Raw genomic sequence first — 27,056 nt, forward strand, 5'->3', positions numbered from 1 at the left:
TATTTTTTTTACAGAACATTGACACAACATAACACGTTACTCGGTATCAAGTTTCACGTTTTATTTGTCAGATGTGAGTGAACACAATGAATCGTGTTGTAGGAGAAGTACAGGTCAATAACATTATCTCACAGAATCATTTCAGATGTGATTATTTTATTGGATTCATGATCCAACTGGTCAAACAGAGGGAGAGAAGGCAAAACAAGTGAATAAAACAGTCCCATTACCTAGTTAACAACACGTGAGGGTGAATGTGGACAAGGTTGCGATCCTTTTTTTATACAGCACTGTTTTCACACAACAATTTAATATTGGTTTTATGTGTAATGCTTATAGGATTCCATTTATTCTCAAAGTATGTTTGTCAAGGTATCCAAAAATCAAACAGTATATAGATGCAACTTATAAATAAAATAAATTAACTTATAACTTTTACATTTGTTTTCAGTATGTTAGTATGTATAATGCCAGACTGTCACATTTCTGAATTATGCATAAAAGATTTTAGTATTGTTTATGATCTTATATATATATCGTTGTAAACAAAATCATTATAAAGTACATAATAAATTAAGTATTACTATTCAGAAACAGTTTGTATAAATCTACAGTAATGTATTGACTCTACAGTATTGACTTTAATAAAGCTTTTTACTACAAATACATTTCTCAATACTCTTCCGCACAAAAAATGGAGACCTAAATTGTCTTTGTTCCCTATATCTGTCTTTGTTGGTGTTCACCAGTTTTGAAGCTGTTTACTGTTTTATATGAAAACAGATTAAAAGGGCAGGTTTCTACACTACTAGAAAAACATTTCTGTTATTACAAAATAGATGAAAAAACAGACTACAAAATGCAGTGGTGCAAACCACTGATTACATCCTGGTGTCAAATGGTTTGGATGATCTAAATACATAAAGGTCTGCAGTGAGATATCTTTGAAAAGTAAATTGCATTTTTCAAAACAATAAGAATAACTGAAGAGTTTCCATCCCTCATTATATAGTCATCTGCTCATTCTCATTAAATGTTCAAACTGAGGTGACCACATTTCTCAGTGGTTCCATGTGTCTGAAAAATCTTTTCTACAGCTTCTTGTAACTTCACTGTGCTCTTTTCACTGTAGGAAACCTGTGCCCGGGAACTCAGGTAGGACATCTTCTTGTTGCCCTGCCTCTGAGTATGAAGACTCCTGCACAGCTTGTTCAAATCCTTCATCAAACAGAAGGACCTGCACGCCCTAAGTTCCACTGCCAAGTCACTACACAGCCTTTTGTCCTGTTGCTTGCCCAGTTGCACCACCCAGAACTTAGCCAGGTCACTGGGGCTTTTTGCATGGCTGGCCACCATGTTGAGGGTCAGAGGGTAAAGGTCATGAGCAGCTGCTGGGATGGAGGGTTGTGGGAAACTGCCATCAGGAGGAGAGTGGCTGGGCTGTTGAGAGTGCTGAAAGGAGAGGAGATAATGCTGCAGCATGGATTAAGTCAATAAAGGTAATTATATATTATATATTATATTACAATATGAGAAAAGATGAGTCCATCATATAAACAATGACACAATAAACACTGACCCCAAAAGTCACTGCTAGTGAGATGGCAAAAAATAGTCGAAATATGCTGTATAAATGACCTACAACATACAAGCTGTACCTGAGGGCAGATGATGAGCACTCGGTCGGCAGCTTTGGCCTGTTCCGCCAGCCAGCGCATCGGCCCCAGAGCTGCTATCTTCCCCTGCTGCCACATGTCGATAGCCACTTGGCAGCCACCGTGCCACTGCAGGAACTCTGTCAGGGCCACCACAGCCTGCTGGAAGGCTGCATTCTCAGCAGGGTAAACCACCAGGACAGGGACCGGAACCACGAGAGTTTGAGGTAAAATTTGGAAACCAAACGGTTTGGCAATTCTGTTTCCATATTTATCTGTGGTGTAAGAAGACAGTTTCAGCACCTAGCAGCAGTATCAAACATTTGGTATAATCTGAAAGGGATCTCTACATTTTATAAGGAAAGGTTGTTCTGAGCCAAACATTTATCTAGTTGAATACTTGAAGAGAGAGATTGTTGTTAATGGGTTTGGAAACATTTTGCAATTTTCAAATGTTTTGGATCAGTAGTCAGCGATTGAGGACATATCCAGAAGACATAAATGTTAAATGGAATTATGATAAATGGGAGCAGTTCTGATAAATTTGACATTGCTTCACACATTATAAAAATGTAGCACTGGATTAAACCACGATGTGCACACATAGAAAAGGAGTTGCAGTTTTTTGGTGCCAAGGTCCTCCTACCACTAAATATACATTTTAAAAGTAGGAAAATTACATATAATGTAGCAGGATGTCAGGATCATCAAACAGATCATTCCTCCGACCATGGCAACAGCAACGTGACCTATTCTCAAGGCTGAACAAAAAACACATGAACATGAAACACATCCTTGTTTTACTTTGTGTGATACTGACATTGAATGATTTCGTGACAGTGTGATGTACCTGTGGATACTTACATGAAGCAGTGCTCCTGCCTGGAGTGACAGCTGTAGCTGAAATATTTTAGGAAATTCTTTAGGAAGGTATGATGGATTGCAAACACACACAAACAAGAAAAAATGTGATCACTCACCTGTAGAAATATGAGAAGACTGCAGTGCAACACTTGCTAAAAAAAACATGGAGTCAGAGAGAAAGTGTTAACATTGTATTTTATATAGTAATGTTACTGTTGAGGAAGTTACTGAGAATCAATAAAGATGGGAATAACAATTTTACTTACACTTTGTTGGATAAGGTATCCTAATTAGTTTTCTCTTGTAAGAGGAGTCGCTCCCCAGTGGAGGCAAAGGGAGATTAGTAGCTTGGATGAGGTAGGTACCAGGGCTTCCTCTTATTAAGTAATGAAACCATAACTAGATTTGAAAAGATGAAAAGTTAAAATATATATGTACATACATATATATATTCTCAATTTATAAAAATGAATTACTATCAATACAAGATAATATTCAATCCATGACACCTGTGGTGCGCCAGTCTTGTCTGCCTTGGACAAATGTGGGTTGTATTCACAGATGTACGATGCTTCCCCTGTCAAGATCTGCGTTCCCGTCAGATACTCAACACTAACTGCAGAGAGACAGAACATGAAAGGCAGAGTTCAATAATGTAAGATCTCTATCCTCTCACTGCTCAGTCTATTTGTTCATTTAGGAATTCCTGCTATGTTTTCATCTGCTTCACCACTCCCTCTTTTCCACACTGTCAACATTGCCGGTCATTATTTACTAATATGATTGTAACTGACACTGTCCTGCTCGCAGGATCACTGAGTCTACAGTGATATACAAAGTGCTGTACAGCAGAAAACAAATGGTTAGAATACACAATTCAGTACATGAATAATAATAATAACAACAACAATAGTGCTGCATAACAGAAAAAAACTAAAGAAAGTACATAAATGATAATGGTAGTAATAATAATCATTATAGAGATGAAAGAACAATAACACCCTGGCACCCCAAGTAAATTCTGGATTATGCCTTCTTAAAAAATATACGTTTTTGGACATCTAATATTTCATAGCTTCTATTGTTTGTCTGATAAAACACTATTAAAGTGAACCATATGTTTGTCTCCTACCATCAATGTTGACTGCCCAGCTGATGTTCAGCATATCCTTTCCTCCCTCTGTCACATGTGCCACCTCAAAGTCTGCCAGGACGGATGGAGAGGTGCCATTGCTGGGATGGAATTCTGTGACTGTGATCATTGTCCACAAACACATAATGCGTTTAATATCAATCTCTGATATTTGATCAGAATCTTTAAGTCAATGTAAAAAAGTCTGAAGCCATTAATGTTAAAAACCTGAGGGTCCAAGGATATTTATTAAACTCTTGTTGCTTACAAATGAAGCCATTTTATTTCACATAAGTTTGATTAACGGGAATTTCTAGCTGATGTGTCATTCTTGACAACAGAGATGACAGAGACATGGGAAATCTTTACTCTCACATCAGAAGTGAATACAAAAATACAACTTACCATCAAATTCGTGACACTCCACTTTCTGCAAACCAACGAATCACGTTAATTACTTCCGGTGTTGAGTAAAACATTTAAGGGCTTGGTTACTAAAATCAATAACTTACAGTCTCATGAGACATCACGTGCACGTGGACACAAGAGAAAAGAATCAACGCGAGTTTCCACATCATGAAGCACATGTCTGGCCTGACAATAAAAACACAGATAAAAAGAAGAGAAAAGTGAGGTACGCTTCTATAATCAAATAAATCTTAATTAATTAGTCTGTGTATTCTAATTATACTGCAAATAAAGACAAACAATTAAGGCCCATTCTGTCTTTATCAAATAATTCTGTCTCAGCTTGAGCAACAACAGCAACAACAAAGAGGAAAAACCAATATATAAAAACACATTCGATTAACATGAATGCACATGAAAGAAAGAAACATAAAGCTATCTTTTATTTACTTAAACATCTTGTGAATACAACTTAACAACTTTCAATGACTTATTTAAAAGTTTTAACTCATATTATGTACTCTATCTACCATTTATGTATAAAGAATCTGCCCTAAAAACAACACAATATTTAGGACGAATTTGATCATCTTGACTGTCAAGGGAGGTAGTTCAATGTCTCTGGACATCACAGCATCCCAGAAAGACTCACACTGTAGGGACACATGTTCCAAACTTTGACAACAAGGAATGACAGTTCAGTGGATGTTTGTCAGTCCATGTCTGTACTGGTATCTGTATTGCATTATACTGTGATAATAATAAACCTCAAATTATAGCACTTTACATAATAAACAGGCAACATGTACATAATGAATAATATCCCTTTCACAAAGTTATTCACATACAAAATACACAGTTATCCACATACAAAATACACAGTCATTCATATACAAAATACACAGTCATTCACATAGAAAATACACAGTCATTCACATAGAAAATACACAGTCATTCACATAGAAAATACACAGTCATTCACATAGAAAATACAGTCATTCACATAGAAAATACAAAGTCATCCACATACAAAATACAGTCATTCACATACAAAATACACAGTCATTCACATAGAAAATACACAGTTATTCACATAGAAAATACACAGTCATTCACATAGAAAATACACAGTCATTCACATACAAAATACACAGTCATTCACATAGAAAATACACAGTCATTCACATACAAAATACACAGTCATTCACATAGAAAATACACAGTCATTCACATACAAAATACACAGTCATTCACATAGAAAATACACAGTCATTCACATACAAAATACACAGTCATTCGTTAGTTGGCCTCATTTAAAATGTTGACTTCCACCCCTCACATAGAGGAAGTGGATATGAAATATAGGTTTTTCTTATTTTCTCTCTCTCTCCTCCACAGTGCCTCTGATCACATTAGGTAAAGATAATATTCATTTCCTAACCAGTTTCCCACAGAAAGAAAGCACTGACCCTGACACAGACTGTATTCTGAAGTGTATCATCCTACCTGGAGTGGATTTCTTGCAGATTCTGGTTTAAGCTTCAGCTCCGCTATTTTATACGATGGCCGCTAGGCTCCGCCCCTCAGTCGTCCACCGTTCAGTCTGCGGTGGTGAGTTCACGTCCAGGTAAGATCCTCGTTTAGTGGCTGCTTTAGTCTACACGGGGACACTTTCCTCCTCAATGTGACCACATTCAATCTCTTTTTAAATCCGAGTGTAGCGTGTGAAGTGGTACTGCAGAAAAGCGACTGTTTGTGTGTGTGTTTGTTTGTGTGTGTGTGTGTGTGTGTGTGTGTGTGTGTGTGTGTGTGTGAGAGAGAGAGAGAGAGCTGCGGACGAACAAACAGTCCAGAAATAAAGTCCTCACCGCTGACACCGAAGATTTGAGACATTTGATCGTCTCTTTGTCAGCACGAGGAGTTTCTAAAGTGTGTTTAAATGAAGGAGACGTGTTTCCACACACGCAGCTGCAGCAGACCGATATAGACCCAGCGAACGGTTACCACGTTCTCATTTGATCGTAAACATTTAACTCAAAAGTGACATTAAGAGATGCATTTAACTTCATTGAACTGTGTTTTCCTCTTGTTGTGTTATTTGTATGAAAGTGTCATTTGATTAAATGTGTTTACTGACATTCTGAGTTCAGGTTGCAACTGAAACTGCTGAGCTGAGTTTACTGCCACTGACCTAGATTCTCCTGACACAGCCTGATAACACACTCACTCTGGTAGAGATCAATAAGTATTGCAATATAACTTGCATCAATAGCAGCATAACAAATTTAAACTAAAGCAATATAACAAAAGTCCAATGTATGTCGATGTATTGCTTATGAATGGTGCAGAAATGGTTAGGAGGTTTATTAAGGCTGAGATGATAAATCAATATAAATAAGAAGCACAGTATCATTTTCATCATCGCAATATAACTGTCATCGATAGCAATATAACACAAATTCAGAATATATATTGGTATAGTACTTATACATTGTGTAAACACTGTGAGGAGGTATATTGTGGCAAGGCAATACAACAATATAAATAATTATCCCAAATATAATTTTCATCAATAGCACTGTAACAAAAAGTCCAATACATATCAATGTATCACTTATACAGTGTGCAAGCACAGTTTGAAGGTGTATTAAAATGATACCAATTATATTGCAGCATAATTTTCATAAATAGCAACATAACAAAACTCCAAAATACATATCCATATAATGCCTTTGCCTGTGCAAGCACAGTGAGGAGGTATATTAGGGCTGCAATTTATTATTGCAATATCATTATGTAGTTATAAAACAAAAGTTAAATGTATATCGATATATGGCTTATACATTGTGTAAGCGTTTGTCATTCTCTGCTCACTGAAGAAGAGTTTAAAACAACCTTTGCTCCAACTCAGGAGTAAAAATCTGTCTTTATATTGATTTTAGAGAGCTCCTGAAGATTTGGCCATATCATCCAGCCCTACTTGCTCCCAATATGGAAAAGCTTTCAAAAAGATTTACATTTATTAATATGACATTTAACACACACACACAGGAAATAGCTTGTCATGCTCTTGGATCTTAACAGACTGAATCATAAAGTCCGACTGCAGCATCATATTCTTACTGGTTAAAATGCTAGACTTTGCCTACAATGACACTTGGAATTAGATGAATGATGAGTGTGAAGCATGATGATGATTAATCTGGGCTCCAGGTCAGCCAATTCCCCATGCTCAGTAAGCTGTTAGTCATTTTGAAATTGGTCAGAGTTTGGCACAAGTAATAATTCACATTGATTGGATCCAAACTGCCAAATCAAATGTCTCTCTGAAAAGCACAGTATAGAATATTTAGTATGACACAAATTAGTGTTATTTCTTGACAATTAAACTGTGTTAGATCTGTTAGTTTCAGATCCAGCTTGACGTGTCTCCTTAAGTGTGTGTTGTTGTTGTGATTTCCAGTTTATGAAGAAACCCTCCCACACCCAGGATGTTGTCTTCGGCCACACTGTGCCAAGCTGGAGCCTGGCGAGTTGTGACCACAACTCAGTGGCGATCTTTGAGTGACAGGAGATGCTGGTTTGCCCGTTTGCCAGAATGTTTCTCTGTCCCAACGACCAGAAACACGGGTCCTTCCTTTTCCCGCTCCTCCTTAAGCCATTACCGATGCTTTAGTGCCTCTGCTGCTCATTGCAACTCTTCATCATCACCACATCAGAAAACCCCGTCCTACAGCTATATCATTGTCGGGGCCGGGTCGGCGGGCTGCGTCCTTGCAAACCGTCTCTCAGAAGATGCCCATGAGTCTGTGCTGCTGCTGGAGGCTGGGCCTAAGGACATGTTGCTAGGCAGTGTACGGTTGTCATGGAAGACACACATGCCGGCTGCACTGACCTACAACCTCTGTGACGACAAGTACAGTAGTTTAACTTTCTTTACTCGTCCGTCACTGGTTTCAAAACGTGTTGGTGCCAGATGTATGAAAATATTTTGAAATCTGAGTTAAAATTTGGATATGATATCAGAGTATTCAGTCTGTTAAATCACTGTCGAAGAATAATTATTCATAAAGGTAAATGTGAATTAATGCTATTGATGCCATTCATTTGATGCCATGCTGCATTTCTTTTCATTTCTCTGCAGGTATAACTGGTACTACCACACTTTACCCCAGGCCCATATGGACAACCGGGTGATGTACTGGCCGAGGGGTCGTGTTTGGGGGGGGTCCTCCTCGCTCAACGCCATGGTGTACATCCGCGGACACGCCGAAGACTACAACCGGTGGCAGAGAGAAGGGGCCGAGGGCTGGGATTATGAACACTGTCTGCCTTACTTCAGGAAAGCTCAGTGTCATGAGCTCGGAGAAAATAGGTTTGTACAAAAAACTATCTGGAGGATATTTTTTTTATACTTAGTGGATATTCAGGGACAAAGGAATCATTACACTGGAAGGGCGAGTACTTTGGTTCCATAGACTCATCAGGTGTCAACGGTTTATTTTTAATTTTGACACGGTGAGGATCTTTCCAGGAAGAAGCTGAACACACTGGCTTAATACTGCGTGTCACATATTTGAATAACATACAAAATAGTCTGGAAACCCGTAAGCACATGGAAAGGAAAGATGTAAAGCATCTCTGACCCAGAATGTCACTGGCCAAAGATACGTGTTTGTGATTTAATGAAAGATAGAGAACTAAGATATTACATACAGTAATTACATTGATTCTGTGAATGTGTTAAATGTGTCCAACGCTGGTTTAGATAAATGTTATTCTCCTGCTGAGCAATAAACCACCAGATATTGTCCATTTATTTCTGTTAAGAACAATCCAATGCTCAACATGAGATCAAAGTCCGATGGTTGCTAGTTTTCAGGAGCCGATAAGGTGCAAACAGCTTCACAGTTTTGATTTAAATAGAAAAAATGTGGCGGTCTAACATTTGTATAATCCCTCCAGCATGAGGTTTAGAACCTGTGTAGTCTCTATTTAAAGGGTTGTTTTATTTTTTGTGTCAATCGTTCATTGAAAACAACTCTAGAAATTGTTTAATCATATTCATCTTTTAGTTTTAGGAAGAAGGGTCTCAGCATGTTTGTTTATCAACCTTTATCATCACTATAAATTCAAAAGCTCTGACTGGATGTTTGGCATGAAAGCAAACAGAGGGATATGTAGTACTGCTGTTAATGAAATGATTGGGAATGTTAACATTTGTGTGTTTATGTGTGCACTCTAGGTATCGAGGTGGCAGTGGACCTCTTCATGTGTCGAGAGGGAAGACCAGCCACCCCCTTCACAAGGCTTTTATTGAGGCGGGGCAGCAGGCAGGATACCCCTTCACTGACGACATGAATGGGTACCAACAGGAAGGCTTGGGCTGGATGGATATGACCATTTATAATGGTTTGAGGAGCTATAACTATAATTATAGGATCTTTCAGATTCAGTGTTCAAACAGTTTAAAAGTTTATGAAACAACCCCTTAATATTATCTGCATCCAACTTCTAAATCTGTGCAGGGAAGAGGTGGAGCACAGCCAGCGCCTACCTGAGGCCTGTCCTGGGTCGACCCAACCTGAAGACAGAGGTGCGCTGCCTGACCTCCAAGATCCTGTTTGACGGAAACCGTGCGGTGGGAGTGGAATACATACAGAAGGGACAGAAGAAAAGGGTAAGATGCTTCCGGACATGCATTGAGCTCTGGACATTAAGCTGATTGGCTGTATGTGAGAACGCAATTGTCAAAGTCACTTGCTGGGGACATTTTATGCAAGCTTTTCTGCCAGACCCCTTGGTTCAATGTCTTGAGTATGTCCGAGTGAGAACACAGCAGGACAAATATCTCCGAAAGAAAATAAGGATCTGTATATGTAGAAGACATCAACATTATGAGACTTGAAAGCTTTTGGTGAAAAGAGCTGATGCTGGGGTCAATGTGCTGTAAACATGTGGTTTCCACAGTGGTGTTTATATCACGTGTAGCCCTCTACATGTGCTATCCAGGCATTACCCCTCTCCTGAATGTTGTGCACACTTTCCTGTTGTTGTGAACTGATCTGACCTAAACTATCTCCTGCTGTGTTCTTCAAAGGCAAACCCATGTCTGGAAACAATTTTCTGCAGTTAATGTCTGTAAACGTCTCTATCAACATTGCAGTTTCCCTAGCTTTTTATCTGGTATTGTAATTCCCATTCAGTCACTCATCAGTTTTTATCTTCTCTCCTCAGGTGTTTGCAGATAAAGAGTTGATATTGAGCGGAGGAGCCATCAACTCCCCTCAGCTTCTCATGCTGTCTGGGGTGGGAAACGCTGACGACCTGAAACAACTCGACATCCCTGTGGTTCAGCACTTACCAGGTATTTTTAGGCATTTACAAAGATCTAATTCCAACAAACTGAAATGGAAGAAAAGGACTCATAGAACCTCATAATCATTAGTTTTTAAAAACAGACCAAATTGCTTTTATTGTCTCCTTATGTATTTTCTTTGTCTCAGGTGTTGGCAGTAACCTACAGGATCATTTGGAGCTGTACGTCCAGCAGCAGTGCACTCAGCCCATCACCCTGTACAAGGCCCAGAAACCTTTCCACATGGTCAAAATAGGCCTTGAGTGGCTCACCCTGTTCACAGGTAATCAGAGGCACCTACACATGCAAATGGCAACACACACGTTCTCCTCGATGTTCAGCAAAAGAATACATTTCTGTGAGGTTGTTTCACTGAAAGACATTGATTCAGGATTTATCAGTTATGAGCAGGTATGTGTCCTATTCCTTCCACTCAATGTTCACCAGTCAGATGCATGGAATTATTTACTCTTTGGGATTGGCACTGCTAATACAAGTAATCTAAAGAGAAATACAACTAAAATAATAACTGAAATAATCTGACTTTTTTAAGAAAAAAAAAGAAATCTTTATTCAAGAGCGTGGTCTTTCACTTCGAGAGCAGGACTTATTGATTTCACGTTCAGATTTTTTTATGTTTTCACTCAAAACCCTGCAGTTGCATTAGAATATCCCCCGTTTGTGCTTAGATTTGCTCTGATTATGCTCAAACTGTGCACTTGCACTCAGGTATTTTGTTGCTTGGAAGGATTTCCTGCGCTCCAGCTTCAGCTCTTCTCCTCACACGGTGTCTATGCTTCTCTGATCTCTTTTCTGCGTCTATGCAACAAGTCTCTCATAATTCCCCAGCCATTAGAACACCATGTGTAGTGTTGACAAGAGAAATCTAAAGCAGGGTATATTTGAGTGAAAGTATTATAAAAAATGAACGTGAGATCAGTCCTGGTCTCAAGCTAAAAAGATCACGCTCTTGAATGAAAGAAACATTGTGTGATTGTAAAGAGGAGAAACACAACAATATAACAATATATTCAACTGTCTGGTGGAGGTTTCACGAGACAAATTCAATTATTACATGCGCACAGGAAATAAGGGGGTTTTATAGGTGAGCCGGAGGACCATTTTTTTGGGCATGCACACCACATTTCGCTCATACAGACAGGTAGAAGTCTTCATAATTTTGGCGGTGGCTTGACAAGAAAAACGAGGTGTGGTAAATGTCAGTGCAAATTAATTATCACGAACACAATCTGTGTCACCATCCCCCAGGTTATGGAGCAACAGCCCACTTGGAAAGCGGAGGGTTTATCTGCAGTCGCCCCCATGTTACACACCCCGACATCCAGTTCCACTTCCTGCCCTCGCAGGTTATTGACCACGGAAGAGTTGCCTCTAAGATAGAAGCGTATCAGGTAATAAACTGTGGCTGTGTTTTGTGTAGGTGGGAAATATGATGGGAGACAAAACCAATGTATTTGTGTTTGGCAGATATTAGGAGGAAGTTACTGTGAGTCATAATTAGATTTATGATTAGAGCAAAGGTCATAAAGGTGTGTTGACATCATAACTAAACGTGCTGTTCCATGTAAATCTGTTGTAATTTTTCTTTTTTGTCAGAGATGTTTACTCAGCCAACCACCAGGAGATAATATAGCCCTACCCTGCCCACAAATTACCACAGAGTCTGAGCTGTGGGTTTCTACAGGAACCCTTCAAATGCACAAAGATGGTTGTTTTTTACAAAGCTGTCTTAAAACACAGCACAAAGTTCACACTATTCCCAGGGAGTGTGATTCATGTGACAGAGCTTTGTTTTGTTTTCTGAAATTACGATTCAGACTTTTTCCATACACCCTGTTAGACTGAAGTGCTGTGTCAATAAACTCAGTTTGGGCTTTCAGTTCATTCAGCAGATCATTTGTCTGGAGATTTTCATTTTTGTTCCAGCACCTGTAGAGGGTTTCTGGATGTGGATTGTGCCACACAGAACAAGCAAGTCATTCGGAAAATACAGTGGCACTTTGGGATATTTGTTATCTGTGTTTTGTTAAGAGACATTCTTCTAAAGATCACTGGGTGTTGTTGCGTTGTGTTGTAGGTTCATGTGGGACCAATGAGAAGCACCAGTATCGGCTGGATGAAGCTGAAGAGCACAAACCCTCTGGATCACCCGAGTCTCCAGCCCAACTATCTCTCCACTGGTAAGATTCACTCCCTGAACTCTTCATCAACCAACTGCATCAGAGAGCTTGAGAAGATCTGTCTGTCCACGAAGATATTAAACTTCTGCTATGATTGAAGGGATATGATAGTAATTTGAAATATTTCCAATTCATTAGTGTAATTCGTAATAAATATTCAAATTTAAATGTTGGAGGTTTGACTGGTGTGACAGCCTCTCCATCATTTCCTCTCCTCTCAGATGTCGATGTGTGGGAATTCAGAGAGTGTGTTAAACGCTCCAGAGAGATTTTTGCTCAGAAAGCCTTCGATCCGTTCCGCGGCACCGAAGTCCAGCCTGGTCCTCAGGTCCAATCTGACGCCGACATTGACGCTTTCGTCCGCCGAAAGGCCGACAGTGCCTACCATCCTTCCTGCACCTGCAAGATGGGCTCGCCCTCTGACCCGATGGCGGTCGTCGACTCTAACACGCGGGTTTTGGGTCTGGAGCGGCTGCATGTGGTTGACGCCTCCATCATGCCCAGCATCGTCAGCGGCAACCTAAATGCGCCGACCATCATGATGGCCGAGAAGGCTGCTGATATCATCAGAGGACGGCCTCCTCTCATCGACGCAGGGGTTCCCGTGTACCGACCACCAACGCTCGACGTATAGAGATGAACAGAGATCCAGACGAAAGGGTAATATGTTGTCGGCCATTAGGCAACAACAGCAGTGAGCAGCTTGTCAGGAGGATCTTTCATCTGTTAATTAATGTGTGTTTTCAATACTGGTGAATTTTAACAGTTTACATCTGAAATGCAGTTTTACAAAGATAATATAGAAACAGTGGCCTTGGTCTCTCAGCCACACAGCAGTTTTAATGTTGTGGCTGAATATAAAAATAGAATATACATTCTATGTGTATATTGACTCAACTTTACATATACTGACTTGACACTTGCACACACTTCATCCAGTATTTGTTGCACCAGCTACAGTTATTTTTAAGCCTTTTTGAAAAAAAATCAAAACCCTTTTTTTCATAATCACACGACAATAATTGACAGCAGCAGGTTCGGTTATTAATCTGCTCTAGACAGTTATCACCATTGTCACATCCCTCTTCCTTCCTGAAAACTTGCAGATTCAACATTTAGGTTTGTCGTTTGTTTGTAACATTTTAACTATAAAAAACAATATAAAATTTCCACTTTTAGTAAATAGAAATCTAGCCTCATCTCTTCTTCAACAGTAAAACAGTTTGGAGTTTTATCGTCAGGCTTTCAATTGTTTTTAAATTCCACAGTATGAACTCTGGCCTTATATGGTCTTGAGACTTGAGCTCGTCTGACAAACAGATGTGACAACCAGAAGTGTGTTTCATATTTAAAAAGAAAAGCACACAGCTCATTTTCTGTTTTAATGCTTTGCTTCAGGTTAAAACGGATCCTCCTGATGTGTGAAATATGTTACTTTGGATGATCACGTTTTTCAGCTCCAAGCTTTCAACTGCATCTCGGTTCAGACCAGTCTTGCTGCAGCTGAAGTAGCAAAAAATGCAAATTATAACCCTGAATATATGAAAAAGTCCAAAAACGAATCTAAAAACTAGATAAAAAATCAATTGCACGTTTATTTCTATGTTTACAAAGAAGCTTTTGAAGATGATTGTGTTGAACCGACCGACCGATCAAGTTTTAGAATCAGCTTTACTGAAAGTCTTAAATTCATACATGAGGTATTACGATATGTTTACATTATATAGTGTGTTACACAATATTAATTTTATGTTTAAATCATTATCATGTGTATTAATGAAGGATCACAAAGGGAAATGAATTGTGAAAATAGATACAGTATTATGTTTGCATGTTTGTTTAATTGTTTGCACTATAAGAAAACACTAGAATCGTCCTGACACTGTCCTCATTTCATTCAGACTTTATTTAGTCTTTTTAAAAAATCCTCAGCAGGATCATTGTCATTTCAGACGAGAAGTAAAATGTACAAAACTGGGTTTGTGTTTTCATTGGTACAAAAGGTACGAGTACGTTTGCTACAAAGTAGACAGAGCTATGTTTGTTTTTTAATTTTCATACAACAATCGGGTAGAAAGCAGAAATCTTCAAGTTCATCACTGACTTTTTACAAACAACTGTACAGATTTTATACATCGTTACATATTCATCTGCAAAACAGCCAAACAGTACAAAAAATAAAGCTGTCAGTTGCACAACACGGTTCTATGTTGTTGTTTGTCACTATGCCTCTTGCGATAAAACTCTAGAAGTTGGACGTGTGTGTGTGTTTGTGTGTAGTTGTAGTGTGAGTAAACCGCACATTATTATCCTGGTATCTCTGAGTTTCTGAAATGTTGTGAATTGTGAGGTTTGTTTACATCGACTCATTGTGTTAATTTGAACTGAACAAAACCATGTAGTGTTTCCAGAGAATCATTAACTTACCTGAGGTGGCCAATCAGAACTGTTTACAGATAAAATGTTTCAAATTAATACTAACTTCTCAACGTCATGTTTCCTTCATTATGTGTAAATGCAGCCATTACCACACCGTTTCCCTGACACGTTAACTAACAAACCTGGATTGGTACACAGGTAATAACATTAGTATTTGTTGGAAATCTCAATTAAACATTTTACATGCAGTTAAAAAATGCATACGTTGTATATATATCAGGCATATTGGCCATTAAAATGTCATGTGTGTGTGTATGATCTGATCTGTAGAAAGGAGTAGAAAGGAGTAGAAAGGAATGTATTTACAGTACATGTGAGGAGTCTTTGTGAAACCAGCTCACATCCTGTTCCAGGGTCGATTCATCAGTTAATACCACAACAGCCAACAGCACACCTTCTCTTCAGTATCTGCGTCAAGCATGTTCAGTGTGTGGAACAAAATTTGAAGATCGATGTGCATGTAAATGATGCAATTTTCCGCTGGTTTGCTTTTATATTTGAAGGAGCCCTTTGACTGTACAAATTGAACTTGTTGCCTTGACAACAGTGTATAGATAAAGGGAAAAAAAAAGAAAAGGTCGATCGCTCTGCCATGACCCAGCGCTGGTTTTTAAAAGTTGTTATAGTAACGATTCACAAACACCGGCCTGTGTTGGAGGGAACGTTCAAAGCCGTGGGGGAAATATGTTGCTTCTCTAAAGTGTTTTGTTTCTACGAGCAGCTCGTGTCGCAGCATGTTTCTTCAGTGAAGCAGCTGTTTTATCTTGTGCACTCTAACGGTCAGAACAAAAAGGAATCCTACAGATAAAATGTGACAGCTACCATCATTTCATTAAAAAAAAGAATAAAAAAAAAAAAATACACACACCCAACCACTATTTACTGCATTTATATATATTTTCAGTAAATACAAAAAATTGTATAGTTTTCCTGTCTGTTGTGACGTTTCATGTGTCAGTGTACATTAAATTACACCTGACTCATCCTGAAACAAGTCAGAAAACTGTCATGGCTGCCCAGAGGAGGAGGAAAACATTCCAGCTTGACTCATGACTGACAACACATGATACTGTTGTGCTGCAGCAAAGCAGGGGAATCTCTGTATCATCTTTTACAGCATCATGGAACCGTTACTGTTTTGTTACTTTATTATGTATATTAAAGCAGTGACACCTGATGAGTCACCCGCTAGGCAGTGCTCAGTCTAAAAAAGCCTGAATTGTTTTGTTGGGGTTTCCCTAACAATTCTTAATAAGTGGGTTTAGCTTGACGTTACATTTTATGTTCAGTGGCCGTCCACCAAATAGCTGGTTACCTTTTTAACTGATTTGTATTATCGGCCATATTTAAATACAAGGACTCGTTTCGGTCCACTCTTACTTGCCCTGATTCTTTGCCCCACCATGTGCAGATGTGTGCACACACACATACACACAGTGTGATCAGAGCAGTGGACACTGAACCAGGTGAGGCGACTCGAGTTGACAACTATGCTCATCAGTGTCTGTGCGGTTTAAATTAAAAAGTGAAAGGCCAATTTAGTTCTTAATAAATATTTGTTCCACAAACACAGAAAAGTGAGTTTTAAATGTTTTGTTTTACACAACCACAGCGCACTGGTTAGGGTAAAAGCTAATATTCTGGGACATTATACTTTATATAACAAGAAGCCCTCCATATTCAGGTAGCTGTCAATCTCAGAAAGTTTGGTTACCCCTGGTCTAAAGCAGCTGTGAAAAAGAATCTCTGCATATTCTGAGTGCGGTTGTGACAGTTGTTCCTCACAGTTTTCAATTAAGTTAACATCATTGTAACGTCATTCTTAAGTTTGTTTGTTTACTGGTTGTAAAGAGCAGATTTAGCCTCAGGTTTGTTGGTATAAAAGGTGGAAAGGATTGGCAGTGTGTTTCTCTGTGTGTCATATGAGCGTGCATGTGAAACTGAGGGATATGCCTGAGGACAGAGTCTGTCTCGTTGATATGTGATTTCTTTTTCAAGTCAGAAAAACAGAGTAGATCAACATTTAACCCTGAAACCCTGAAAAAAAAAACGTTAACTGCGGATTCACCGGCTGCAAAGTCTTTGGATCGGCCTGATCTGCAGCCACCCTGCTCTGAGATGAAAATAAACCGACATAGAAATATTAACTATACATGTTTTTATGAAGTTATCTGAAGCATGGAGGCCAAACTGTAAAAGACAGAGCAGCAGATCAAAACTGTGTCTGTTGCTGTGGCCAGTGAAAGCTTAGAATCACACTTAATATATACATGAAGTGAAACTAAGGGGAATCTTGGAATCATTGAACTGCCATTTTTGGAGCAGGACCACTGCAACTTTGCAAAGCCAGCTCAAGCATTTTTCCTTCACTCCACTCATTGTCACTGGTGTTTGCTTCTAACATCCAAACTGGAGAACGAGGGAAATGTTCTGAACTTTTATTTGGAGTAAAATCTGTTTGTAAGTTTTATTGCCTCCTCATATACATGAGTAAACTGTGGGACTTACGGCCTCGCAGCAGAACAATAACAGGCAGACGATCCCTCAACCTGAAGCTAAAAGTATGACATGTAATCTCAGTTATTGTTATAAATCTTATCCCTGTAGTTTACAGCTGCTGGACTCTGTGAATGTTGTTGGGAAAACTAACTTGACGAACATCGGGCTGGCTTTGCGAGGTTGCTGAGTTGTTCTGCTGCACTGAAAAGAAATTCAAAAGAGAGTCATGAATTATCTTTGTTTAAGAGGCAGCCCGGCAGGTAGATGATTTCTTTATTTTCTCAATTCATCTCAGTTTTTTCACTTCTCATCTCTCTGGAATTTCAGTTTTCTACTCCTCAAAAAAGAGAATCCAAGGCACTTTGTTCTCTTATTTGTCCATGTTTGACATTTTCTGTCAATTCCAGGACGCACTTGAACAGAGACGTCCCCTCAGAGTGAAACAGCAGTTGAAGTTCAATTGAAAAAACCTAAATAATCCTGTGTGAGCCGCTGCTATAGCGACGTGATGCATATCATCTCATCTTTTAGGTCCTCCTCGCATTTCACAGCCACATACGGCTCCTCGTCACTGTAGTCGCGGATGCTGTGGTCTCTAAGATGTACGATGGCTTGTGTGTCCGGGCTGACGTTACCCGTTCCCCCGTTGGTGTCATCAGCCACACTCCCATTCAGGAGATTACTGGCGGCACTCTCCATCTCGTCTATGGTCATCTCGCAGGCGTCTGCAATCTCGTGTTTGGTCACTGAGACAAACTTGGGGTCTTTGGCGTATTTGCCCAAACCCTTGGAGATCAACACCTGGGAAAGAACAACAAAATGATCAAACGGCATCAGGAATGTTTGTGTTTTTTGAAACTGTTTCTTTGGTTTGGACAGTTATTACCATACATTTATTAATAAGCAGTGACATAAGAACCAGGTACAATCCAAAGCTCAGGAGGTCAGATCACAGTTTTTGAGTAATAGTGCCTCAACACGCACTGTTAACGTCCGTTCTGAGAGATTCAGAAGTGGTCAGCATTAAGTAGTTCACATCTGGCATTAAGATCTGAATGTGTCTGCTGTGTGATCTGATCTCACTTCCTGTGTTTTCCCAGTTTGAGTTTACAGATGTGTGTGTGTGGGTGTGTGCCCATGTGTCGGTGCAAGCAATGGATAAATAAAGAAAGGAAAACAAAAGTGAGCAACAGCAGGGACTAAGAGAATCCATTCACCGTGCACAGTTTTGCAACGGAATAACATTTTACTCTTGAGAATAAACAGAAATCATTATGTGGTGATCAGTGTTGATACTGTGACCACAGACATATCAATGTTCGGACACTGAGAAGCATAAAAATGTGTTTAAACTGTAGCAGGTCAGAGGATGTCAGCTCAGTATGTGGCCCAGAAAGCATTTGCAGTCACACAACGAAAAGAATGTTACCGCATGTATCCAAGACAACCTCCGAATGAGATCGCACCTCAGGCATTGATGACATATTCCAGTGAGTTCAGACCTGAAATTGAAAATATTTTTGAATAACTACTCACAGCCTCCACCAGACTGTTGGCACTGCCTCTCTTCTGCAGGAAGTGCGAGCAGCTCTCTGCAGGTAACTGCAGTCGTGACGGGGAGTGGCTGCGACTGGGAGGACCGTCCTGGCCGTCTGTGTACCACGAACTCCTCTTCACCGCTCCGGGGATGCTGCTGACGCTGCCAGGGCTGCGCCAGTCCACCTGAATACAAACAGACACAGACACACACACACACACACACACACAGACACACACACACACACACACACACACACACACACACACACACACACACACACACACACAAACTTTTATTGACTTTAAAATGCTTGGATCCAGCTTTACTGGAGCATCAACAGCAAATAAATACTTTTTCTGAACTTCTCTAACTTAAAATTCATTGGTGGGAAAACGATGATGAATGAAAGCCAGTTGTATTTCAGTTTTTTTCTTTGTCATTCTCCTTTTTTGTATTTTATCTTACAAAACCAGTCTTGCCCAAAAAACAACAAAACAAACATATAGAAACCTGTATGAGCGGCGTGTAGCAGGGCGAGCAGTTGAGGCTGATGGGTGAAGCAGGAGGCGTGGCCCAGGATCGCAGAGACCTCGTCGGAGACAGACGGTGAATTCTGCTGGGATCAAGACCAGCCACCGCCATTACCTGAGGTTGGAGTTAAAAAATCATGAAATATCATGATTTTAAAAATGAAGAAGAGTTATTGACAATGATGAGAATACTTTATATCTATATTTATATAATCATATGCTGGTACCTGTTGCTGCACCAGATGTAGTGGAAGAGCTGTGCATGACGGAGAAGGAGGAGCATCATCCTCACTACTTCTTCGACGGAGACACTCAAAACTAAATGGTTTGTTGGAGGCTGAGAGAAAAATGAAAAAAAAAAATGAAACTGTCAAACTTTCAGTTTCCATATTTGAGAACTTACTGAATTCATATTTTAATTTTATTCAAAAACACTGTTGGATGAAACATTAGAAAAATCAATTCTATGAACAATTATACAAGCACATAATACAGTTATAACAAAACCGAATAGATGGCCTTTTCATTACATTAGTGCTAGTGCCATAGTTATTTTTTACTTGGGTACTTTGAAAGGCAATACATAAATCCAAGTTTCAATTATTATTATTATTGTTTATTAATAAAATAATCCCAAAGTCGCTCCAACTAACATCTAATGTCACAAATAATAAATAAATAAAAGTAAAGTTTATAAACATCTTGAATCTCAATCACTCCACCATGACGACTACAGCTGTTGTACTGCGGCACCTCACCTTGAGGCGAGGGTAAAAACCATCTCCTTGGTGACCGCCTGCTGTCTTGGTGGATCAACTGTTGATCATCACTATAGCAACTATCAGGCTGGTGGTGGTTGCCCCCGGCCTCCTCATGTTCAAAGTCTGCCTCTGAATCATGTTGTTCCTTGTTGGAGAGCCTGTGAAACAAAGAGGATAAAACTTTGCATCTGTAGCTAGACTTTTTTAAACTTAAGTAGCTACATGAATTCTTGACGAGGAGGAATGTCAGACTCAGTTTCTTGTTAGAAACTTGCTGTACCTGTCTCTTGTGAGCATGATGTCATCCTCATGAAACTCCTCTCCGCTGAAGTACTCTCCTGAGCCTGGATCGTCATCGCTGTCCCCACCGCCTGGCTCCTCTCGACGAATGGTGGGGTAGAGTCCACCACCACTTTCTGACCTGGCATCAAAACATTGTGACACAGAGAGAATTTGCATGTATGAATTCAATATCCCCATCTTGCTAATATTCTTTGTTGGAGATTATTATGCAGATTCAGTCTCTCACCTCACGTCTCTGTATAACCAATAATACTGTAAAACCCTGAATTCACTGAAACATCACAGAGCTGCATTTTCCCACAGTGCTCATTCCCTCTTATTCTGCAGCCACGTTTGTTTTTAATTTACATCCTCTTTTTAGGAAAACTATCACCATCATGAAGAGCAGATTGCGGAATGAAGCTACTGCATGCACATACCTGATGTATGCCTCATAGTAGCGTGTCCTGCTCCGGGTAGAGTGAGTGGTCGGTCACAGAGGATTATTTGGAACAAGAGAGCAAGAGACGAAGGGAATGAGGTAGCATGCAATGACAAAATACAAGAGCACACAAAATAAAACGCTAAAAAATGTTTTAGGTACTGAGAGGTGTTACTGGTTTCATTTAAAATGTTGCCCCTGGAATCTGGCAGAAATCTGCCCCAACCTTTGGGAACAGTGTCTGGGAATGATCAGGAGTAATTGGGGCATTGTTTTTGGAGAGGGAAATAGCATTTTTCCAGTTTTTATGTTTTTAATTGTTTGATTTAAGGTGGCCAAGGCACTCTTGAGATATCATGTTCACAAAAATGAGATGGACAACCCGAAAACAAAATGCTTGGCCACTGGCTGTGGCTCTGGCTGGTGCGGAGGCATTAAAAAATAAAAAATGACACTGACCTTACTAAGTCAGCTAGAGGTAAAACAGGGGCAACGGAACATACTTTGTTCAACTATTAATCAGTTCAAGGCAGACACATTTGTAGAGTTTTATTTGTGTGGGGAAACTTAGTGGGAGATTCCTGTGAGAGACAGAGAGTCTGTCTGAAAAATGCACACTGGGAAATAAGGTGCTCTTTCATAGTCAGCAGCGTGGACAGACGAAACAGCAGTGGGAATAATATATTTGATAAAAGACGGAGTAGATCTGTGTGGGATGAACAAGGTTTGAAATGGAGTTGTGAAATCTGCTCATGCTGAACAGGAGGCTTGGGCAGTTTCAGGGTTTTTTTCACTGTTCAGAAGTAATTTTTCAACCAAAGCTGCCAGAAGGTCACTGATTCCAGCTTCTATTATGTGACATGCCGCTGCTTTTCATTGTCTTCAATGAGGGTAGATTGAACAACATAGTGACTAAAGGTCAGACAGAGAACCGATCCACTGACCTCGTGGAGTGTGACCTCAAAGTCTTGTCATGCGCTCCTTTGCTGTGAGTGGATGCAGAGGATCCCTTTTTGGTGGAGGACGGACGGTCTCGTTTTAACAAACACTTCTGTTGCCTCCCACTGGTCATGGAGAGAAGCGAGGGCACGTTGGCATTGTTGAGGTTGGCATTGGAGGGTATTGGCGATTGATTGCGGGTGGAATTACAATGAGGGGAATTATGCGGATGAGGGGGATGATAGTGATGATTGTACTGGATGGGTGAGGAGTTCATCTCTGTCTCTCCCTCCCTGTCATTGCTTCCGGCTCTCCTGCCAGTCTGGGTGGGCTCTGTGGAGGAGCTGCAGGACAACGTCAGGATCTGGAGCGGCCGTTGAGTGACCGTGGTCGGGTGAGAGGAGCCTTGCTGATCGCCGCTGACGTGGTTGACGTGGTTTCCAAACAAACCGCCATTTCGCTGCACAAACCAATGAGGAGGGAAACAACACAGCAAATCAAACACAACAGAAGGAAACAGTTTAAATAGACCCTGAACTCGTGACAACTTGGACCAGTGCCACTAATACACTGTAACCAATACACTTCACATAATGCTTCAATAAGCAACACAATGATTCATTTAAAGGTCTTATTTCATTTACTAAGATTTAACTGCTGTTTCCATTGCTTTTTTATTCTTATTTCTTAACCATGCACACTTTCTGAGACCTTGTGAATATACAGCATCAGCCATTATACAGTACACTGAGATAGGAAACCTGGAATAACCCTTGATTTGAAACATATTTTTAAAAATGAAAAAAACATTTTGTCCATTTTCATGACAAGAAAAAGTTGTTATTCATTCTTTCTGTAGCTGAGCAGATCAAGACTTATAGGACACAAGTAATTCCAATAAGGCGATTTAATCAAAGAATAGTGTGTAAAGAAACAAAACACTTATTTGTCAAGAAACATAGTTTGAGGATTCATTTAAGGTTTTATCATAAGGTTTGATCAATAATAGAAATTCTCAAATTTGAATTTGTATGAGATATTTGCTTTGATTCACTATTTCTGATTTGCTATAATATACATACAAGTTTCACTCTTTTGTGTTTCAGAAACTGTTTTGGTATTGTCAGTTGGTTCCACTACAGAGAAACATCAACATTAGAGATAAATCTTAATTGTCTGAAGAGGGTCTTTGTGCATGTTTACCCTGTAGATATCTTCCTCTTCCTCTCCATTAGCATCTACAAGCCCTTCTTCCTGCAGGTCGCATGATATGGCTCGACGGATCTCTGGTCCAATGTCATGCAGCGTGCGCAGGCCGGCCTGCAAAGAGAGCTGCTGTGATAACAAACCAACAAGCCGTGACAGGCTCTTTATCTATACTTACATCAGGCGAAGAGAAAACTGGGTGATTTTCTTGGAAATATTTTGTGCTGCTTTTACAGACGAGACAGGAAGAACAACTTCAAATGAGTGGCTACACCCAAATGAAAAATCAACAAATATCTTCTCATTCAGTTTGGTTGTAAAAGGGTTTCATAGGATCTAACAATATGTGTCTGTTAGAAACAGGACTAGTTCCAATGAAAACTTTACACACTGTACTGTTTCCAGGTTTTTTGCAGAGATGTCATCATGCTCCTTAATATTTTTTGGGGGGTATTTTTTAATGCTGTGAGAACAATAAAACAACTTCTATTCACCTTCATTGTTCTGTGGTGGAGACAGACTGACATTCACTTAACACATCAACTTTGTGTGGTGTGGCTATTAAAATCTAAGTGATTAACCAACAGACTGTATATACAAAAGGACGACATGCCCCCCCATTATCCAGGAATGAAGCCAAATTATCCTGGAAATGAACACTGTCATCTTGTCTATTTGGAGCCTGCCAAGTAATGATTGGAGACGAAGAGAAAGAATAACACATAAACAAACATCAGTATAATAAAAACTACAGAAAATGACAGAAGCCATCTTTGACAGAAATGTATATGCCTCTTTTGTATGGTTCATGTCCATATTCTATGACCACAGCAACCAGCCACCAGGTGGCGATCAAGACACTCTGCCCTGCTTTTAGAGAGCTTTCATGTCCTCTATGTTTAGATACAGTTGAGAGATACAGATTAAACCAATAGTTGATATAAAGGCTGATATAAAGGTTTCAACGACACATACATTCAATGTGATGACGGGACTTAAACATTCAGTCGCTGACATGTTCAGTGAAACACTGCACTTCACTCACTTGTAGAGCCATGGTGGTGTTCAGCCTCTCCCACGAGGGCCTTCCCACAAGACCTTGCTCTTTGCGCCTCTTGAATTTCCTGAAGTAGTCCTGTATCAGGAAGGTGGCATAGAACTTCCCCACTGTTACCTCGTCATCTGAGTGAACAGACCAGACACACCAAAGCCTCCCAGATCAACACCACAGTTCAGGAGCACCACAACGCCTCAACACTGAAATGCTCTTTCAACAAAATCCCTCAATTGAGGCGTCACCCACTACAATCACACAGTCTAAGAAAACTAACAGAGAAGAGACTATATCTTGACAGTAAAACAAAATACTTCTTTAACAATCAAAATGAAATAAATGGAAAGACATGTTAACTCTGAGAATGCCAGAAATCCTCACTGTTGCAGCATCATCATACATGTCTAGTCCAGGAAACAACAGAGACCAGCACTCAAACCTCTTTCATAATTCCTCCTGAATACATTGAAAAAACTGTGTTTTATGACTAAACTTGAAATAACAGGATGTGTCACCCACTGCAATGACTCACGAGTCAGGTTATTAAAGTTATTATCGTGTTGACACTAATGACAGTTAAACTCCTTCCTAAAGGTGTTAGTATTGGCAATATTCAAATTTCAGACCTTCATGTGAGAACACGTCCATTCAACTGTTTCAAACATTTGCAAGAATCACACACACACACACACACACACACACACACACACACACACACACACACACACACATCTCTCTACAGTTGTGAGGACACTCATTGACATAATGCATTCCCTAACCCCTTACCCTAACCTTAACTATCACAAATGTCCTGAACCTATAGATAGACATGTGCACACACACACACACACACAGAGACCGACAGACATGTCTATACTACACTGAGCCATAAGAGAGCAGTCATATTCAATGTTAGTTCAACTAAATCTCAGCAGCTCCTAGCTCACACACCACTGCCACATTATATGTCAACTGCTACCACAGTTAATGTCAGAGACAGGGATGTGTGTGTTTGTATCCCAGACATACAACATGATCTGTAGAAGCAAATGCAAGAAGGCAGCAAAGTAAAGTAGTGTGGAGAAGCAGCAAGGGTCAAACCTTCAGCTCCCGTCACAGAGGAGAACACAGAAACTACATTAAGCCAGCGAGCAAGCTGTGACTACACACACACGCCATGCAGGGAGGCTGATCAAGCGTGGATCTGATTCACTCAGATAAAGTGGTTTCTAAGAACTGGGGAGAGGCTCTTGAAAAAAAGAGGCTGAATTACAGTGTGTATGAAATGTGTGGGGTTTTTTCTAGAGCACGGAGCTTAATCTGATCCATCTTCAAACACCGAACACATTTCTCTACAACACCTAACACAGCCAGACAGGAACTATGAAAGCCTCTGTTCAGAAAGAAAACCTGACACCCAAAGACAAATTTAATTGAATTTTTCTTCCATCTTGATCAGAACGCGGAGATGTTAAACAGCTCCACTAAGCAATACACAACATGTAAATGACATCTGATTAGACTGATACTCTAAACCCGATTTTCACCTGAATATATGGATTTTTTTTACATTTTCATAGATTTGCTCAGTTTGGTAAATTTTGACTTTGAGTCAGTGGCCTTTTAGGATTGCATTTAACTGACTGACTTGATTAGATGGTAAGAAAGTATTTTAAGTTTCTAAATAATACATCAACCTGGTGTGGCCAGATCAACATATAGAAACTTCTTTTCCAAAAATTGGAAGACGCAGTTTCTGTTTCTGGAAAGAGGCAGATTCAGTTTTTATGAGAGGTATCAGTCGTTTCATGCCACCAGACTAAAACAGAACTGCTCCAAAGAGCTCAGGATGGCAGAAAGAGAAAAGAAGAAAGGCCAGCGACTGACACTGAAAGCAGAGGAAGCTGTGGAGAGCGAGGCTTGGCAGAAAAGTTTTTAAAAAGAGAGAGAAAGACAGAGGGGTTAGCAAACTAAGGCACACAGAGACATGCAGTCGCATTTAATTTCAAAAGTTCTAACAGCAGAGCTGAAGCAGAGCGGTTGTATGGGAGGATAGTGGAAAAACTCTATGTACAAAAGCAATGTTAATTTGAGGTTCGTGTGTGTGTCTTCAGGCTGTTCACTACCTCTATGCGAAGAAAGGAGATGTCTGATCTGATAAAGATATCTGGAACGTTTTGCACAACTGACGGCAAACCACATAATCACATTTCTAAATGTTATGTAATCATGAATTAGAAATATAATGGCAAAACAATCTGTTAAAAGAAGTGTTTTTTTATATATATGTGCACATATTAAATCAGTGTGCAAGCTTGTCCTGTAGATACATATAATGTACATGAGACAGGGGACTGACATGGTGCTAGTTGTGGCCACATGCAGCAGAGGTGTGTGAAAACAAAATGTTTTGATTCTTGTCTTATGCAAACTGTTCTTACTTTCTCTTTTATGTGCTGGTATGTGGCACTTACACAATATTCACTATAGGGTATTGTGGATCCTGTAGATTAAATTGACCCAGTTGCAGAACTAAAGGATTTAGAAATTAATTTATCCTTGCTGCCATCAGCCTTTTAAATATCTCACTCTGATGTATTTGTGCTGATGTGTATTTATTGTTATCAATGTGGTCTGACCATATTTGGCAATAATTTCCTTTCTGGGATAATAGAGATACCTTAAACCTTGAACTACCATACATATATATGTATATATGTGTGTGTATATGTACAGTATATATATA

At 39.7% G+C, this 27,056-nt stretch overlaps 3 protein-coding genes across 29 annotated transcripts in view; 1 reads left to right on the top strand and 2 right to left on the bottom strand.

The window, feature by feature from the left end:
- Nucleotides 1–46: 46 nt before the first annotated feature.
- LOC109630736 (uncharacterized) lies at nt 47–5,705 on the bottom strand. The gene is given in 12 exon segments (XM_020089071.2): nt 47–1,082; nt 1,084–1,452; nt 1,659–1,930; nt 2,336–2,416; nt 2,520–2,555; nt 2,636–2,671; nt 2,786–2,918; nt 3,029–3,135; nt 3,652–3,771; nt 4,057–4,081; nt 4,164–4,245; nt 5,566–5,705. Coding segments are annotated over 11 exon segments (1,299 nt in total). The 5' UTR covers nt 4,239–4,245; nt 5,566–5,705; the 3' UTR covers nt 47–1,037.
- chdh (choline dehydrogenase) lies at nt 5,547–14,816 on the top strand. Its single transcript, XM_020089068.2, has 10 exons — nt 5,547–5,686; nt 7,523–7,975; nt 8,204–8,434; nt 9,305–9,471; nt 9,588–9,739; nt 10,297–10,426; nt 10,566–10,700; nt 11,687–11,829; nt 12,516–12,618; nt 12,840–14,816. The coding sequence occupies exons 2-10, from the start codon at nt 7,551–7,553 to the stop codon at nt 13,250–13,252; spliced, it is 1,899 nt and encodes a 632-aa protein (XP_019944627.2). The 5' UTR covers nt 5,547–5,686; nt 7,523–7,550; the 3' UTR covers nt 13,253–14,816.
- The window catches only part of cacna1db (calcium channel, voltage-dependent, L type, alpha 1D subunit, b), a 69,409-nt gene continuing 56,858 nt past the window's right edge, over nt 14,506–27,056 (bottom strand). For 25 of the 27 annotated variants that reach the window (XM_069527187.1, XM_069527184.1, XM_069527195.1 and 22 more), the window contains 10 exons: nt 24,302–24,438; nt 23,254–23,370; nt 22,056–22,510; nt 21,110–21,136; nt 20,668–20,808; nt 20,385–20,545; nt 19,854–19,963; nt 19,607–19,741; nt 19,093–19,278; nt 14,506–18,357 (listed from right to left, as the gene is read on the bottom strand). In XM_069527187.1, the coding sequence (XP_069383288.1) occupies nt 18,052–18,357; nt 19,093–19,278; nt 19,607–19,741; nt 19,854–19,963; nt 20,385–20,545; nt 20,668–20,808; nt 21,110–21,136; nt 22,056–22,510; nt 23,254–23,370; nt 24,302–24,438 (1,775 nt within the window). In that variant the 3' untranslated portion in view covers nt 14,506–18,051. Of the gene's footprint in view, nt 18,358–18,985; nt 19,279–19,606; nt 19,742–19,853; nt 19,964–20,384; nt 20,546–20,667; nt 20,809–21,109; nt 21,137–22,055; nt 22,511–23,253; nt 23,371–24,301; nt 24,439–27,056 lie in introns of all 27 variants that reach the window. The other 2 variants (XM_069527203.1, XM_069527188.1) reach the window with 2 other exon arrangements.

Source organism: Paralichthys olivaceus, chromosome 6 (genome assembly GCF_024713975.1).
Source record: "Paralichthys olivaceus isolate ysfri-2021 chromosome 6, ASM2471397v2, whole genome shotgun sequence".
NCBI classification, from domain to species: Eukaryota; Metazoa; Chordata; class Actinopteri; order Pleuronectiformes; family Paralichthyidae; genus Paralichthys; species Paralichthys olivaceus.

Bases quoted from the DNA above. Each gene is read 5' to 3' on its own strand.
- chdh (XM_020089068.2), top strand. From the start codon at position 7,551: ATGTTGTCTTCGGCCACACTGTGCCAAGCTGGAGCCTGGCGAGTTGTG. The intron at 9,740-10,296 runs GTAAGATGCTTC...TTCTCTCCTCAG, and splicing joins AGAAGGGACAGAAGAAAAGG to GTGTTTGCAGATAAAGAGTT. The intron at 10,701-11,686 runs GTAATCAGAGGC...ACCATCCCCCAG, and splicing joins GTGGCTCACCCTGTTCACAG to GTTATGGAGCAACAGCCCAC.